The sequence below is a fragment of the Magnusiomyces paraingens genome (genome assembly GCF_902498895.1).
Source record: "Magnusiomyces paraingens strain CBS 517.90 genome assembly, contig: contig1, whole genome shotgun sequence".
Lineage (NCBI taxonomy): Eukaryota > Fungi > Ascomycota > Dipodascomycetes > Dipodascales > Dipodascaceae > Magnusiomyces > Magnusiomyces paraingens.
The window spans coordinates 2,986,488-3,001,042 of NW_022474067.1; the positions used below are offsets into that span (position 1 = coordinate 2,986,488).

The 14,555-nt window shown below is 40.1% G+C and overlaps 6 protein-coding genes across 6 annotated transcripts; 2 read left to right on the top strand and 4 right to left on the bottom strand.

The window, feature by feature from the left end:
* Nucleotides 1–144: 144 nt before the first annotated feature.
* SAPINGB_P000881 (uncharacterized protein) lies at nt 145–2,070 on the top strand (the record flags this gene model as incomplete). Its single annotated transcript, XM_031995604.1, has 1 exon — nt 145–2,070. The coding sequence occupies one exon, from the start codon at nt 145–147 to the stop codon at nt 2,068–2,070; it is 1,926 nt and encodes a 641-aa protein (XP_031851495.1).
* Nucleotides 2,071–2,128: 58 nt separating this feature from the next.
* On the bottom strand, nt 2,129–3,067 carry SAPINGB_P000882 (uncharacterized protein; the record flags this gene model as incomplete). The annotated part of the gene is made up of 1 exon (XM_031995605.1): nt 2,129–3,067. One exon carries the CDS (start codon nt 3,065–3,067, stop codon nt 2,129–2,131), a length of 939 nt encoding a protein of 312 aa, XP_031851496.1.
* A 1,799-nt stretch (nt 3,068–4,866) lies between these two features.
* On the bottom strand, nt 4,867–6,648 carry SAPINGB_P000883 (uncharacterized protein; the record flags this gene model as incomplete). Its single annotated transcript, XM_031995606.1, has 1 exon — nt 4,867–6,648. One exon carries the CDS (start codon nt 6,646–6,648, stop codon nt 4,867–4,869), a length of 1,782 nt encoding a protein of 593 aa, XP_031851497.1.
* Nucleotides 6,649–7,571: 923 nt separating this feature from the next.
* SAPINGB_P000884 (uncharacterized protein) lies at nt 7,572–9,746 on the bottom strand (the record flags this gene model as incomplete). Its single annotated transcript, XM_031995607.1, has 2 exons — nt 7,572–9,497; nt 9,726–9,746. 2 exons carry the CDS (start codon nt 9,744–9,746, stop codon nt 7,572–7,574), a joined length of 1,947 nt encoding a protein of 648 aa, XP_031851498.1.
* Nucleotides 9,747–10,128: 382 nt separating this feature from the next.
* SAPINGB_P000885 (uncharacterized protein) lies at nt 10,129–10,977 on the top strand (the record flags this gene model as incomplete). Its single annotated transcript, XM_031995608.1, has 1 exon — nt 10,129–10,977. The coding sequence occupies one exon, from the start codon at nt 10,129–10,131 to the stop codon at nt 10,975–10,977; it is 849 nt and encodes a 282-aa protein (XP_031851499.1).
* Nucleotides 10,978–11,190: 213 nt separating this feature from the next.
* SAPINGB_P000886 (uncharacterized protein) lies at nt 11,191–13,692 on the bottom strand (the record flags this gene model as incomplete). The annotated part of the gene is made up of 1 exon (XM_031995609.1): nt 11,191–13,692. One exon carries the CDS (start codon nt 13,690–13,692, stop codon nt 11,191–11,193), a length of 2,502 nt encoding a protein of 833 aa, XP_031851500.1.
* Nucleotides 13,693–14,555: the final 863 nt, after the last annotated feature.

Consider the following 14,555-nt stretch of genomic DNA (forward strand, 5'->3'; position numbering starts at 1 on the left):
ATTAGCCTACTATTTAACGTTGATACGATTAATACGCTACACGCAAGTACCTGTGGAGAACCAAGATAAATTTGAAAAAAAAAAAAAAATAATTTTCTTTTTTCTTTTCCATTATTTTTTTTTTAAAGGAAATTTCATCAAGCCATGGAAGTGCCATCATCAAGGAAGAGCGTTATCCCCGATATCTCGTCACTGCCTCCGTCAGATAGAATTGTCGAGCTCGATAGGGACGCAAAGATAGACTCGACTGTCATCTCCAAAGATATTGTCGATCCTGGGTACAGTGACGATCCTAAACCAGAATCAGAGCCTGAAGAGCCCTCTTTTTGGGAGACACAGCTCATCCAGATTCTCAATTACCCAGAACTGTTGCTGCTCTTTCTGCCTATGTACTTGGTGTATCTCTATTTCTTAAGCGTTGAAAGCCGTCCTTTTTTTGGAAACTTTTCTCAGGTTAGAGTATTTCTCTTCATTCCAATTAGTGCAGATTTTGTCATCCAGCTGCATCGTGTTTTCGAAAACAGGTACAACTTTAACTTCCCTCGTATATCTCCGCTAATCTTACTGATTACTCTTTGGGCTACCGGCCGCATCGTCAACCAAGTCTGCCAGGCCTCTATGGACATCAACTTTGTCGAGGCCGATACCCGCCAAGGCATTGCTGTCTTTCTCTCGTCATTGCCATTTACCATAATTGGTGGCCAAACAATCTTTCTTGCCAAATACGAGCGCCATACAACGTCTTTTAAACAGATTGCATATACATATGCGGCGGCTTTTGCTCTCTATTTTATCCCCATCTCAAATTCAATCTATCTTTCTTTAATTGTAACAACTTTCTCTTTTATTGTGTCGGTGTACCGCGATGTTTATGTTAATGATACCCCTAGGAGTATTGCTGTGCAAACCACCGTTGCTATTGCCTTTATGGCGGCCTTTTCAGGCTACTACATGAGACCCCCTGCCCGTTCTTTCCTTTCTTCCGCCAGTTTTCCCTATAGCAGTGCCGACCAGTCAATAACCATTTGGAACAGCACTGATAGCATCTCCGGAAAGGTTATAGTTGGCGATTTGATTCCTTCAAAGCCAAGCGCTTTTCCACAAAAGAAGAGAAAAGGCGGGCCAGAACAAGATTATGACCAACCGATTAGATTTTTACGCATTGACCATTCGCTCATTGGTGGTATCTGGATGCCCAAATACCCGTCCCTTGAAGAATCACAATCTATTTATTCCGCTTTTTATCTGCAAGAAATTTCTCAATATGTCGTCCCGCCTCCTTATGCCAACCCTAATAACAAGTCAGTTATTTTGCTTGGCGTCGGTATAGGAGCCTCTGCAAAGGGCTTTGAAGAGAATGGATACACTGTTGATCTCTTAGAACTTGATCCTGCCATTTACGAAAACGCAGTCAAGTACTTTGGCTTGAACCCTAATTACCATGTGCAGTTTGGCAACGCGCTTGATTGGATCTACAGTTATGATAAGGACAATGTACCCAAGAAAAGATACAGTGTCATTAACCACGATTTTTTTTCTGGCGAAAATGGTGACTCCAAGCTTTTTGAAGAAAAAACTTTTGAAATCATTAAGAATAAAATCTTAGAAAAGGACACTGGTGTACTGACCGTCAATGTTTATGGCAGTCCTAATGATTTTAAGATTCTTCGGATTTACGAAAACTTACAGAATGTGTTCAATCAACAGTGCGATATGTACCACGACAAAATCACTGACAATATGAGAAAGGGCTCTATTTACGTGGAACGTGAAGAAGAATTAAACTTAGTGTTCTTGTGCAGACAGAAGTTTGGTGAAAAAAAACTAGTTATTGACGATGAGTTGATAAATAAAACCGTCAAACAAAACATGCGTGGTGTTGTCCTTTCTTCCAACCATGTGCGCAAGATTCCACGCCTAAGCATTATCAAACTTCAGGATTTGATTGAAGTTGGCGTTAATGAAAATGACAGTAAAGAAACTAGATGGCGGATTTTGTCGCGACAGTCCCGTAAACATTGGAACGTTATGGATAAGGTTCTTCCACGAATTGCTTGGGCATATTATTAGATAGAGACAAAAAGGGTTTTTTTGTTTAATTTAATTAATAGAGTATTTATGTTTGTTTTTATGGCTTAATTGCTCTCCACCGAAGACGCACGTACCCGGCATAAGCTTGCTTTGAGTCTTGAGGGTCGTAGCAAATAGTAGTAAGTAAGTCGCAGACTTCCTGAAGAAACCTTTCAGAAGAAACCCGTTCAGCCGCCGGAACATTTTTGCGTTCCTGAAACTTTTCAAAAGCGTCCACAAAACTGAATCCAAAAAGCTTAATCCATTCCAAAAGACCTTTATTGCCATGGGGAAGTGGGGTCGATCGGTAAACACGCTCTATTTTTTCCACGACAAATCCAGCAATTTCCAAGAGGTTGCGAATCGTGTCTTCGTGCGGAAAAAACCACGGGCTTGCACCAACACGCTGTGCTTCGGCTGGGGTCATTCCATACCGTGCAAGAGTTGCGAGAAAAGCCGTGTGAATCTCAGCCACATTACCCAATCCTCCCATTTCTGCTGCAAACACAGCGCCGACGCCAGATTTGAGAGAAGCAAAAACCTGATTGAAAAAGTTTTGGCGGATTGTATCACCCAAAAGTTGCGTTTCGCTTGAGGAGGCTCCAGCATTCAGTTTAGCCTCAGCTTCATTCTCTCGATCGCGTGTATTTAAAACCCAATGAAGGGCTGCATTTGACATAACCTTATCAAAAAAAATGCCATTGTTAAACTCAGAGACCACCTTTTTAGCGTTCAGGTCGCGCCCGTCGAGTAGCATGACATTAAGGCCATGGTTGGTGCGCGCAACCTCGAGCAAAGATGCGGATGAATCAACACCGTAAATTTTATTGCAAGGAATGCGAGAGGTCAATGCACCGTCACCGCAGCCAATGTCCAAAATTGTGTCAGTGGGTTGGGGTCGTAGAAAATCGTCCACCAAAACTGAAGTCAGTTTGGGCACGAATGCCGCGTTATTGATGTAGTCTTTAGCCACCCAGTGATCTTCTTTGTCAGTCATTATAAATTGAAAAAAAATATGTAAAAATTATCAAAAATATAGAAAAAAATAAAGAAAGAAAGAAAGAAAGAAAGAAAGAAAGAAATAATTGTTTAGCAAAAAAGAGAAAAAAAACAAGCATAATTCATAGGATATTTATACTTGGGCCAGGATTAAATTATTATTTACTCGAACACAAAAGCTTAAAATTACGGGGTAAATTTCAAAGCGAAAACGGTCGCCAATCGGCAACAATCGCTCCTATACCGGGCCGTAAAGTCATTTAACTTGAAAAAGCAAGTGGGGGAGCGCATGACCGTCTGATAAAGGAGCAAAGTGCATTAAAAAAAAGCAGTTGCATGGTTCCAAAACCTATCCCCACCCATTTTTCCACTTATAAGATAATTATAATAATTATTTTCACAGACACCAATGTATTTCTTAATCCCTTCCGACAAAGATGCGGTCCGTAAACACATTCGAACATAGGAGTTGGGTTTACTTCTCACCAGGGTAACCGAAAAGTTCTGGCGAAATGTATACTCCATCTAAAAAAACGGGTTATCTGGGAACTGAGCCCTGTATCTTTCGTAGTCAAATGAATGTGTAACCCTTTATATTAACTAACACTTTCATTAAAACCCAGACACTTTTGTTAATCCTTCTGATTCATACTATACATCTTTTCATTTTAATAATAATTGTTTGTTTGTTTGTTTTTATTCAAGGGTTATAGAATTATATAACATCAGCATTTGCGCTATCCTTCTTGTTCATACTATATATCTTTTCATTTTCATAATAAACTTTTAATTTTAGCTTCAACATTACATCTCCAACAGCCCAAAAATAATTCCTGATGTCAGCTTAGGGGGTTAAAAAACCAAACCTTCCCAAAATCTTTCTTCATAATTGTTTGTTTGTTTGTTTTTATTCAAGGGTTATAGAATTATATAACATCAGCATCTGCGCTATCCTTTTTATTGTCTGACTATGTGACTTGCCGGTTTTCATTTGTACCTTTTTAGTACTGGTGGTTTCTGTTCTGTGCGTCTCCGGTAGCCCGGAAGATGGGCCCTGATGCCAGCTTACGAGGAACAGGGAGAACCAGTCTGTCGGTCCCAAAACCTTCCCAACCCATTTCCACTTATCTTTACGGACGCCAATGTATTTCTTAATCTCTTCCGTCAGAGATACGGCCCGCAATCACCTGCAGGCTATTTAGACTGTACGGAAGAGTCGGCATTCCTGTAACCAGGGTAGCCTATGGTTTTCAGTCTAGGTGTATACTCCCGTACACATCCTCAGGAAAAGGGGGTATTCTGGGAATCGAACCCAGTATCTTCCGCTATCGAGCGAACGTGTTACCCTTTACACCATCCAGCCCTTTCCCCCTTTCTTCATAATAAAAACCAGACACTCATATCACGTGATACTCAGTAATTTATAACATTATTTTAAATATTTTCCAAAAATTATTATTAAATAAAAAGGTCGTATGGCGTAATGGTAGCGCATCAGATTGCAGATCTGCAGGTTCCTGGTTCGATTCCGGGTGCGACCTTACTTTTTGTACTATAAATAGTTGGATTATTAAAAGAGCTAGTTGAGAGAGATATCAACAGAGTCAAAAACATTTTAACCAAATACTATGAGTGTTTATTTCAAAATAGGGGTATATGCCCATGTTTATTAAAGAAGTCTGCCATTTATAGGATATTTTCGTGAGCAAGAAAACAGGCTTTATCAAAAAAATAACTTTACTTGAATTAAAGGAGAGATAAAAAAAATATCATAGAGCTTTCCATGTAATTTGTTTGTCAAATCCATCCGTCAAACTCCGGGCCCTCTTTCACTTTAAAATCCTTATTCCAATTATCAACCCAGTCATTAGCCAACTTCTTCGTTTCTAAAGCAAATGACTGCTGTTTTTCCAACTCGATAACACATTCTAGGCTCCCTTCAGAGTTCTGGGTATGGGTATGGGGCCCAATGCAGTATACAAATGGCAATTCAAAAAGCTTACTATAAACATTGAAAAAAGTGCTTGGATAAATGTGGTCTTTTTGCAAATCATAATACATGTTCATGCCCAAGTATGAATCATCTTCAGGGCCGAAAGTAACAAAAATCTGCTTGATATTTCCATCTTTGTTCATGAGTTCTAAAAAGTGCGGAGAAAATGGCATGAAACTATTGCTTTTAGAATTCAAGTAAAAGTATTCCAGTTGCTTCAGGGATTGAATCGCCTTAAACATGCTTTCTCTCACCCAAATCCACCGAAATAGATCCTGGAATTCATCTGCAAAATTGGAAAAATCTGTATTTTCGGAGGGACAAAAAATAATTCTCAAAATTGCTTCTACTATTTCATAGCGAGCGTTGAAAATAGGCTCAGTATTGTAACACTTCAAAAGGTCAGACGAAAGAATCATTTCAATCGTTTTGGCTCCCTTCTCTATGATTTCTGATATATTCTCTTCTTCGTAATTTATAAAAATATTGAGAACCGAGTGTACAACTGCAGTTTCAGGCAAATCATCCTCAGCCCATCTGGAGTATTTCAAGTCTAAGCGCCGCAAGTGCTTAGTCTTTCCAAGAGTGTCAGCTAATAGTTTCATAAGGCTCATGTCACGTTCGAGCTGATAATAAGATAGCTCCAGTGTGGTTATATCAATAGAAATGGTAGGTGTAATACTTGTAAATTTGTAAGACTCTGCATGAAGATTAAAATATGAAACATTGGGGAAAGAAAAATAATCAAACACAAAAGGTGGATTAAATTGAACCAATTTATATTCAATTCCAGTCACATCGGGAACTACTAACTTGTTAGATTTTGAGCCGAATTGTTCAAGTTTTTGGCCGGTATATATATTAACTTGATAAATGGGAAAAAATTTAAGTATAAAAGTGTTGATTGTGTTTGGGAACTTTTGGGTCAATACCGTAAAGGATTTTTCCATCATATTGTTTGTCTGTTGAAATGGAACATCAAGTTTTAAGTATTCCAAATGAGGTAGTTTTGCTAGTTCATTTGGCAGGTCCATAGAAGATTCCAGTTTAATGTGAAGTCGGTTAATGCTCTTGAAATCCAAAAATACCTTGGCGCAAGAGTCTTTTTCTACATTTAAAGATAGAGCAATGACCATTTTTCCCCAATTCATAACATACGAAGAAATTTTATCTTCACGGAGTTTTAGTCCCAAAACAAAAGAATTCATCATGTTCTGGAACTCAACAACCTTTAATCTGGGGTAATGTTTTTGGAAGAATTCGTCAGTAGCGAAGTATGATATCAGCTGATCAAAGAGTTCAGTGTTACATATTTCATCGGATAACCGTATTGTGAATATATATTTTGTCTCAAACCAGCTGTACTTTTCTGGACTCAGGAATACATTCAGAGGGACGCTGGGATAATTCAATCTTTTGCGGTCGCTCTCTGCTTTGAAAACAAATGTCTTGGACCATTTGTGTACAGAGTAAAAATTGCGGAGGTTTTGGGATGTCTTGCTGAGGTTGTTGAGGTCTTGTTGTTTCAAAAAATCCAAGAGGTTTGTGTGGATATCTAAGGGGAGGTCGTTTAGAGAAGTTATCATGATAAGAAAATGATGGTCCTGGGACTTAGAGCATGGAAATATCTTGCCAGCTGAGATGTTAAAAGAAAGTAAATTGTACCAAAAAATACTGGTTGGTAGGTGTTTTTGTTTGTATGTCTAAGTTATATGAGAAATCCCGTGGAATTTAGAAAGAAATATCAGTATGGCTTATTTCTGTGATAGTTAATTCCGAGGTTTCTCGAAGTGCCTCTGAGCCCCCCTCCCCGGGTTTGGGTGGTTAGGTTTAGGCAGGGTTTAGTGGCAGCATAACCAGATACTAAGAAGTATCACCGCATGATCAGCACAGCACAATAAGATATTACTGAGGAGGAAAATCAAAAATAAAATGACTTCCCACGAAATATGGGATTGGAGTATAATAACGGTATATTTGTTAGAGTAATGGAGTTGACAATTTTTTTTCAAAAAAATTAGTTCGCTGGACTCATGTTTAGGCCCTTTTGTTTAATTGGATCGTATTGACTATTTATTGTATTATAATACAACCAATATTGAAGAATAAGACCTATACCTTGCTGTGGACATGAGTTTTTATATAGAATAACAAAAAATCGTATTCAGGCTCAAGCTTTAATATGGTGGTAATAATGGTCGATCATTTAATTTGAAAAATTAATAAGCTTTTGTCCTTAAACAAATAATCGTATTTTTTATTGCCAATGTATTATTTTTTTTAACTATATATAGTTTAGGATTTAACAGGTTTCATGAAAATCTTTGTGACTTTCAACAGAGCGATACAAATTACGTTATAACATTAATCATCAAATAATTATTTAATGATTAATGACTATTGTCAGAGATCAGTTGATTCCGTATAGAATATTTGGACAAAACCCTACCGACATTAATAAATATCAATCATATTTCTCCTACACAAAAAAAAAATAGAAACAACTAAATTACAACTTGAGAGCCATGAGAGAGCCCACAAACGAAAGGATAAGGCGTGATCTGACTTCGTTAATATCTTCAGGAACAAGGAATATCAGAGCTCCCAGTTTACGCGCAATGGAAATGGCAAGCTTGGCATTGGCCAAGCGCTCTTCCTCAGTGCGTCCTGGAGTAACGAGGTCGTAATCAACATAACCAGGCTTGATACCGTTAATGACATCCAACAGGAATATACCTGTAGCCAAACTGGAATCCTTGAAAGAACGAACCGTTGAGTTGCGGCCACCCTTGTGGACGTGCTCTTGAGCCCACTTAAGAATATCCGTATCAGTGAGCTCGCGACCACCATGAGACAAAGACTTGAGCGTTGTAATGATGTTGCGACGCATAAGTTGCCAAACGAGGGCGAGTGTGAGAGTCTTTTGGCCATCAGTGATATCTGCACCCTCAATGCCAACAAGAGAAAACTTATTAGCCTTTCCGAGCTCGACAGCATAGTTGGTGTTCTCGACAGCTTTAAAACGAAGCATCTCACCACCATTGGCAGGAGGCTTGTTGACGTGACGGGGGTTAACGGATCCAGGAATGACCTTTTCAAAAGCTTGGAGAAGAATAGTACCGTCCTTGAGATCCTCAAAAAGAGAAATGACGGTGGGTTCAACGTCGAGAGAGTTGAGCCAAAGAGTGAAGACACGGGCTTCGCGCTCGCCCTCGGCATCAAAGTCTTCAATCTCAATATTATCGGCCTCGGTAATGGGATCCAAACCAGGGTGAGTGTTGAAGAGATGGGCGACAAAGGCCAGATTCAGCTTAGGATTTCCGGCTACAAGCGCGGTAGGGGTAAGATACTTGCGGGCTTCAATCCTTTCAGCATTGTCCAAGACCTGCTCAGCACGCTGAAGAAGGTTTGTAGTGTTAAGAGGCTCGAGACCACAAACTTCCGGAACGAGCTGGTGAAGAAGGACTGTGTAATTCTCACCATCGGAGACATCTTTAGAAAAGTTGTTGACACGTCGAGGCCAGTTAGCGGCCTTGAGATGATAGTTGAACCATCTGAGAAGAATCTGCTCAGGAGGGAGTCGCAGGAACTGCTCGAGAGTCTCATCTTCCTCAAGTAGACGGTACAATTCAGGATGGAGCTTGATATCAATCTTGGAGAGCAGACCACGACGAATTATTTGCCAGATGAGACCGAGAATCAAATGTTCTTTACCCTCAATAATATCCTCAGCGTGGACATTAACGACAACACAGCCAATACCTTTGGCAGAGTTAATGACAACATTTGCGTTTTCGGTCATGGTGAAATTGTTCAATGACTTTCCATTCTTGGGTTTGTTAAGAATACGGGTATCGATAGTATCAGGAACTGAGTCATTAATGAGCTTAGAAAGAATGAGACCGTCACGGGCCTCATCAAAAATCTGAAAAGTGTCGGTGGGAATGGGGAGACGAGAGCCAATGTCTGGGTCTCCAGCAAGAACTGAATTGATGTGGCGGGTAAATTCAGTGCGCTCTTCTTCGTTAATAGTATGAGTGGTACCGGAAGAAGAGCCAGAAACAACAATGTTAGCAGAGCCGGAACTAGAACGGGTATGACTAGAATGATGACCACCAGAGCCGCTAGCAGAGCGGACACGATTGCCAAAAGTAGGCACGTCAAGACGCTGACGTGGGGCGGCGCCAGGACCGCGGCGGGACTCACGGAGCTTAGAGACGAGTTCGACGTAGTCTTCAAGCTCGACACGTCCTGAAGCGTCAACATTGACAGTTTTAAGAGTATTACGGATTTCGTCATAAGTTCCCTCGCCTGAGTCGGTGAGAGTCTTGACAGCCTGCTGCTTATCGAGATAGCCCTTGTCGTCAATATCGACAGAACGGAACTTTTCAATAAGCGAGAAGATATCTTCCTGGCTGACAATGGGAAATTTTTTCTATAATAAAATGAAAGTGGCAATGAGATGAGAGATGGGAACAGCACCAAACAGAGTGAGTAAAAAACGCGCAAACAAAGAAGTTTTATAATTCTTTTGCCTCTAGTTTTTCGTCAAGAAAAAGGTCGTGTCGTGCTGCACCATAATCATCTCCGGAGCTCATTGGGCACGGATGAGTCAACAAATAATTCTTTAACGCGTCGTAAATGGATGTCAATGCTCACATACATGTAGTTTAATTGCTTCCATAATGGATATTGGGAGGATATACTAGTTTCGACTGGAAAGGTCTTGCGTGGTGATTTCGTAGAAAAAAATAATGGTGTATTTTATTGATATTTTTGGATGAGCAAAGAAGGCGGAAGAAAAAAAAAAGGCGGAGCACAGGCTGTGCAATGCTGAGCTAAGCACTAGTCACGTGAAATTATATATGACATTTTGTGTTACATTTGTGTTACATTTTGTGTTACAAGATAATGATGCCTTCCTATTGCAGCATTTGTAAACAAACAAACCTCCAAAACCAGAGAAGGCATGTTTTCTCTCTTTGCCCTCTCATCAATTATAACATAAACAAATAAACAACTAAAAGCAATCGCAGAATAAATTCTATAATAAACTTCGAAATATAATGACTCAAGAATCTAAACGTATTCTTCTTGATTACCATGCTCCAAGATTACCTGCTGGTGCTCGCCAGCTTTCAATAGACTCGACTCGAGTGGCCGGAGATGTTAGTGTACGCTATTCCGCCCCTCCTACATCTGCCGGGTCCTCGTTTTCGTCGGCTGCTGTAGTTTCTGAGCGAATGCCCCAACTTCCAGAAGACCTTCAGGCTAAATTAGCTCATGTTGGTATGCGCACTCGTAAGAGTGTAGCTGATGGATACAAGGTCCAAGGCTCGATTCCATCCTACCAATCCACCGCTACGTTTTACGGTGGTGCTATGGGATTATCTACCATACAGACTCAACAACAACAAGCTGCCCGTAAATACTTTTCGGAAAGCGACAAGTTTTCTTTTCAGAGTGGATTCAGCGCCCCTACTCTGGTAAGTGTTCCCCGACGACAACTTAAACGCACGCGCGAAGAGTCTGCGCTGGACGCCGACGCTGGCGCTGATACTGATGATGATGACGATTGCAATGATGCCAGTGATGTGACTTTAAACGACGACCATGGAGGTGCACCTGCTTTAGGAGTAGGTCTTTCGCGCGGTTTAGTAACTCCATCGCAGGCGACGTTGACTGGTGCAACTTGCAGTTTTAGTGGTGAGGAGCCAGTACCCAAATCATTGCGTCAATCATCAAATCAAGGATTCTCCTCTGTGAGTGATAAAGCAAAATTTTATGAAGCGCAACAGAAACAGCAGCAGCAAAACGAAATTGATGGTGGATGGATTCCAACAACAGCGTCAAAACTTGTATCGAGCGACGGAAACTTTGAAGAAGCACCGTTTCTTGACAAGTCCAATTTGTAAGCATGATCTTCTTGCAAGCGGCTTTTTATGATTAATGGTGTTTTTTCTTGTTTTATTTTATTTGGCTTATGACTCTTCTATTCAATTGTATTTTTTCTGTTTTTTTTTTCATTATTTATCAGTCTATATTTCTTAATTAAAAATAATGTGTACAAGGTGTTTTTCTATAATGCAAAAAATAAATAAAATAAAGTACGAAATCAAACAAATCCTTTAAAATTTCAAAAAGGTCTGTTTTTTATCCGTTTTCATACGTTTGGCCGTACTCTGTAAAGATCCACTTGCACTTCTTTTTGACCCTCCATTGCTCTTGCTTGTGGAAACAAATGACGGTTTAGATTTAGGTATTGGCGTAGGTTTTTTAGTCGTCAGCTTCAGAGAGCGTTGTGGTTGTACAGATTCAGATCCACTTGTACTTTTACTCTTGTCTTTGTCCACTACAGCCTTATATTTGGGCGCTGTCTTGAAAAATGACGATAATGACGTGTTGCCTAACCGCTGTGCACGAGCGATGTCTCGTGCAAGATGCCAATCACGATGCTCACTAATATCTGAAAGTTTAAGTGCACGCTGACATCGAGGGCATTCAACTGTTTTAGTAGTAGAAGTTTCCCCATTTGCTGTCACAAATAGGTCTTCAAGCTTATCCCAGTCTACATTATCTTCTCCATCATTATCATTTTCATTATCTTCATTTTCAGATCTGGTCTCTGGGATGATTCCATTCACATCAGGTTGAGAAGACACATCAGCCCATAAACCTTTCTTGGAAGAACTCTGTACAATGGCAATTGGTGTCGGGCTTCCTGGAGTCTCATCACCACCATCAACATTGTCCTCATCTTCTTCTAGAAATGGTACATCTAGTTCCTTTGGTTTTTTAAAAGGACTGGAATTCTTGCTTAAATTTCCCTCCCGTTTTGGGCTTGTATGTTTTTCAGCTTCCACGGCGGACCGAGGCTTAAAAAATGAGGAAATGGGTCGCATAATGTTTCCTCCAGAGCCTGCAACTAAATTATTTATAAATCCGTGAATTTCCAGCGACAACATTTCACATGGGTATCGTGCCTTGACCTTACTTGAATCCTGCGCTGTTTCGAGCTCCCTAAGAATGTTGCGTCCCATCTCAAACAGTTGGTCACGAATAGTTGCAACTGTTGCACCCACAGGAAACGGAGCTTGTTTATTTTGTGCACGCGACATGCCCTTACTTTTAAACCCCAGCGAAATGGTTCGCGGATAGAATGATAAAGGCATTTTTTTACTAGAATTACTCTTGTGTAAAGATTCTTCAGAAAGTTCAACCACTCGGCCAGCCAAATCTGCAGAATAAACCTTGAGCCATTCAATCGCCTTCCCAGAGTTGGACAATGGAAAGTATGTGAAGTTTTTGACCGAAGACATGGACTTGACATCGGTACGGGTATTTACGTGTGCGTATTCTTCACCGCGTGCAAGACTTTTGAGCCGTTTTGTGAGTTGAGGGCTTAGTCTTTCAAGCATCTCTTCACGCGGCATCGCGTCAATAAATGCAATTGATCCGGTCGGAGGAAGTCGTAATGCGGTCTTTATGTGTTCTCCCAGCTTCCCGCCAAGTCCACCAATCTCAGTGATTTCAAAGCGTGAAAGAAAAGATATAATTGCAGCAGATCGCACAACATTTTGGGTAGCTGGTTTTAGCGTTCCAGATGCAAGTTTAGCCAAAACCTTGGTTCGCGCAATGCCTGCGGAGCATGTGAATCCGAGTTCGTTAAGAATAGTATGCCGTAGTTTTTTAAGAATAGTACTGGATATCATAAGAACAACATCATCCCAATCAGTAACTTCAAGAGGGATATCTTTATGGCGTGTTTGAGTTTCTTTATTCTCGTTAATATTTTTGACCTTTTCATCTTCATCTTCATCTTCATCTTCATCTTCATCTTCATCTTCATCTTCGAACTTTTTCTCGTATTCAGCTTGTTTTTTTTCACTATCTTCTATTTTTGTTTTGTTTTCGTCTTCATTTTTTTCATTATTATCTTCCTCATAAAGATCTAGGCCAATGGGATCCCCTTGGTATTCATCTCCACAGCTCCCCAACACTCTTCCTTCCCATTGCAACCCAACAGTTTTTAATCTCTCCATTGACACAATTTCAGGTAACTTATCATCTGGCCCTAAATCTGCGAGCCCAGGAAATTTTTCTAACAATTCTGCGTAAACTAACGCACCGAGATCCATATACGTTTCATCAATGCTAGCCTTTTCCAAAACACTTACTGTTCTCCGCAGAATCTCAAAAATCTTTCTGCTTTCACGCCGGTACGGGTCCAGTGATACCTTGTGAGTTTCTTTAGCCGGTGGGTATAATCCAGGAGAGGAAGTTGCAGGGTCTGCATACTCCCAGTGAGTTGCGCCGCGCGCAAACGTAGCAACGTGTGCAGCTATGAGCTTAGGACACTTAAGTCGTGCAGAAGTAATCGTTTCGTGACGAGAAATTCCATAACGGCGAGCACCGTAGCTCACAGCAATAATGCCTTGCCACTGCTGACATACAACAGGCGCGAGTTTGGGGAGCCCGAGACGTACCTGCTCGCACTGAGCATAGAATGCGTCAAGGTCGAGATGTACAATAGCAGCAAGAGGGGTATCGTATGACCGCTGGGGGTCTGCAAGCGCATGCAGATCTTTGCCGAAAAACCGTGACTCTGAAGGGGATTCCCCGGAAGTCATTTTTTTCCCGTTATAAGTAAGTGTTGCGTGCTTTTATGTTAGATCAAGGGGTGTGTGTTAATAACCAAAAGAGCAACCTAACGGTATTTACACAAAAAAATTCAAAAAGTAAATAATCACAGAGTCAGATGTGTAATTTTCAGAACAGCAAAATTAGGAAAATTCCTGGAAGCAGCATGTGAAACAACAATTAAAAAAAGTTAAAAAAAAACATTAGAATCACAGTTTAAACTGTTATTTAGAAATAATAAAAGAGACAAGTTAAAGAAAGTATTGAAAAAAAAAATACATAGTCAATACTAAAGTTAAAAATTAATGTCAAAAGAAATTGATCTCTGGCGGGATCGAACCGCCGATCCTCGAGTATACAATGAAGTTGCTTGTTTATTAGCACGATGCCTTCAATCATTTTTTCAATAAACTGAGCCATCAAGCCCGACAATTCGTAAGCTGGCATCAGGACTTATTTTCGGGCTGTTGGAGATGCAATGTTGAAGGCAAAATTAAAAGTTTATTATTAAAATGAAAAGATATATAGTATGGACAAGAAGGATAGCGCAGATGCTGATGTTATATAATTCTACAAGCGGTTTTGGCGCTCGTCGCTTCGCTCCTCGCGGACCCGCAAAAAGTAGAATTAGAAATTTTAAACGGGTAGCAAGAAAAGTTAGATATTACGTCTAAAATATTAAGTATATAGCACTGTTTATAAAGTAGATTATGAAGTTAAAAGATGTAAAAAACAAAATAGCTTGGTATTTACGATATTTCAAAAGGTAAAATTTCTTTGGATTAGAATATTCATGGTTAAGTTGTCAAAGTTGTCAAAGTTGTCAAAGTTGTCAAAGTTGTCAATATTTTTA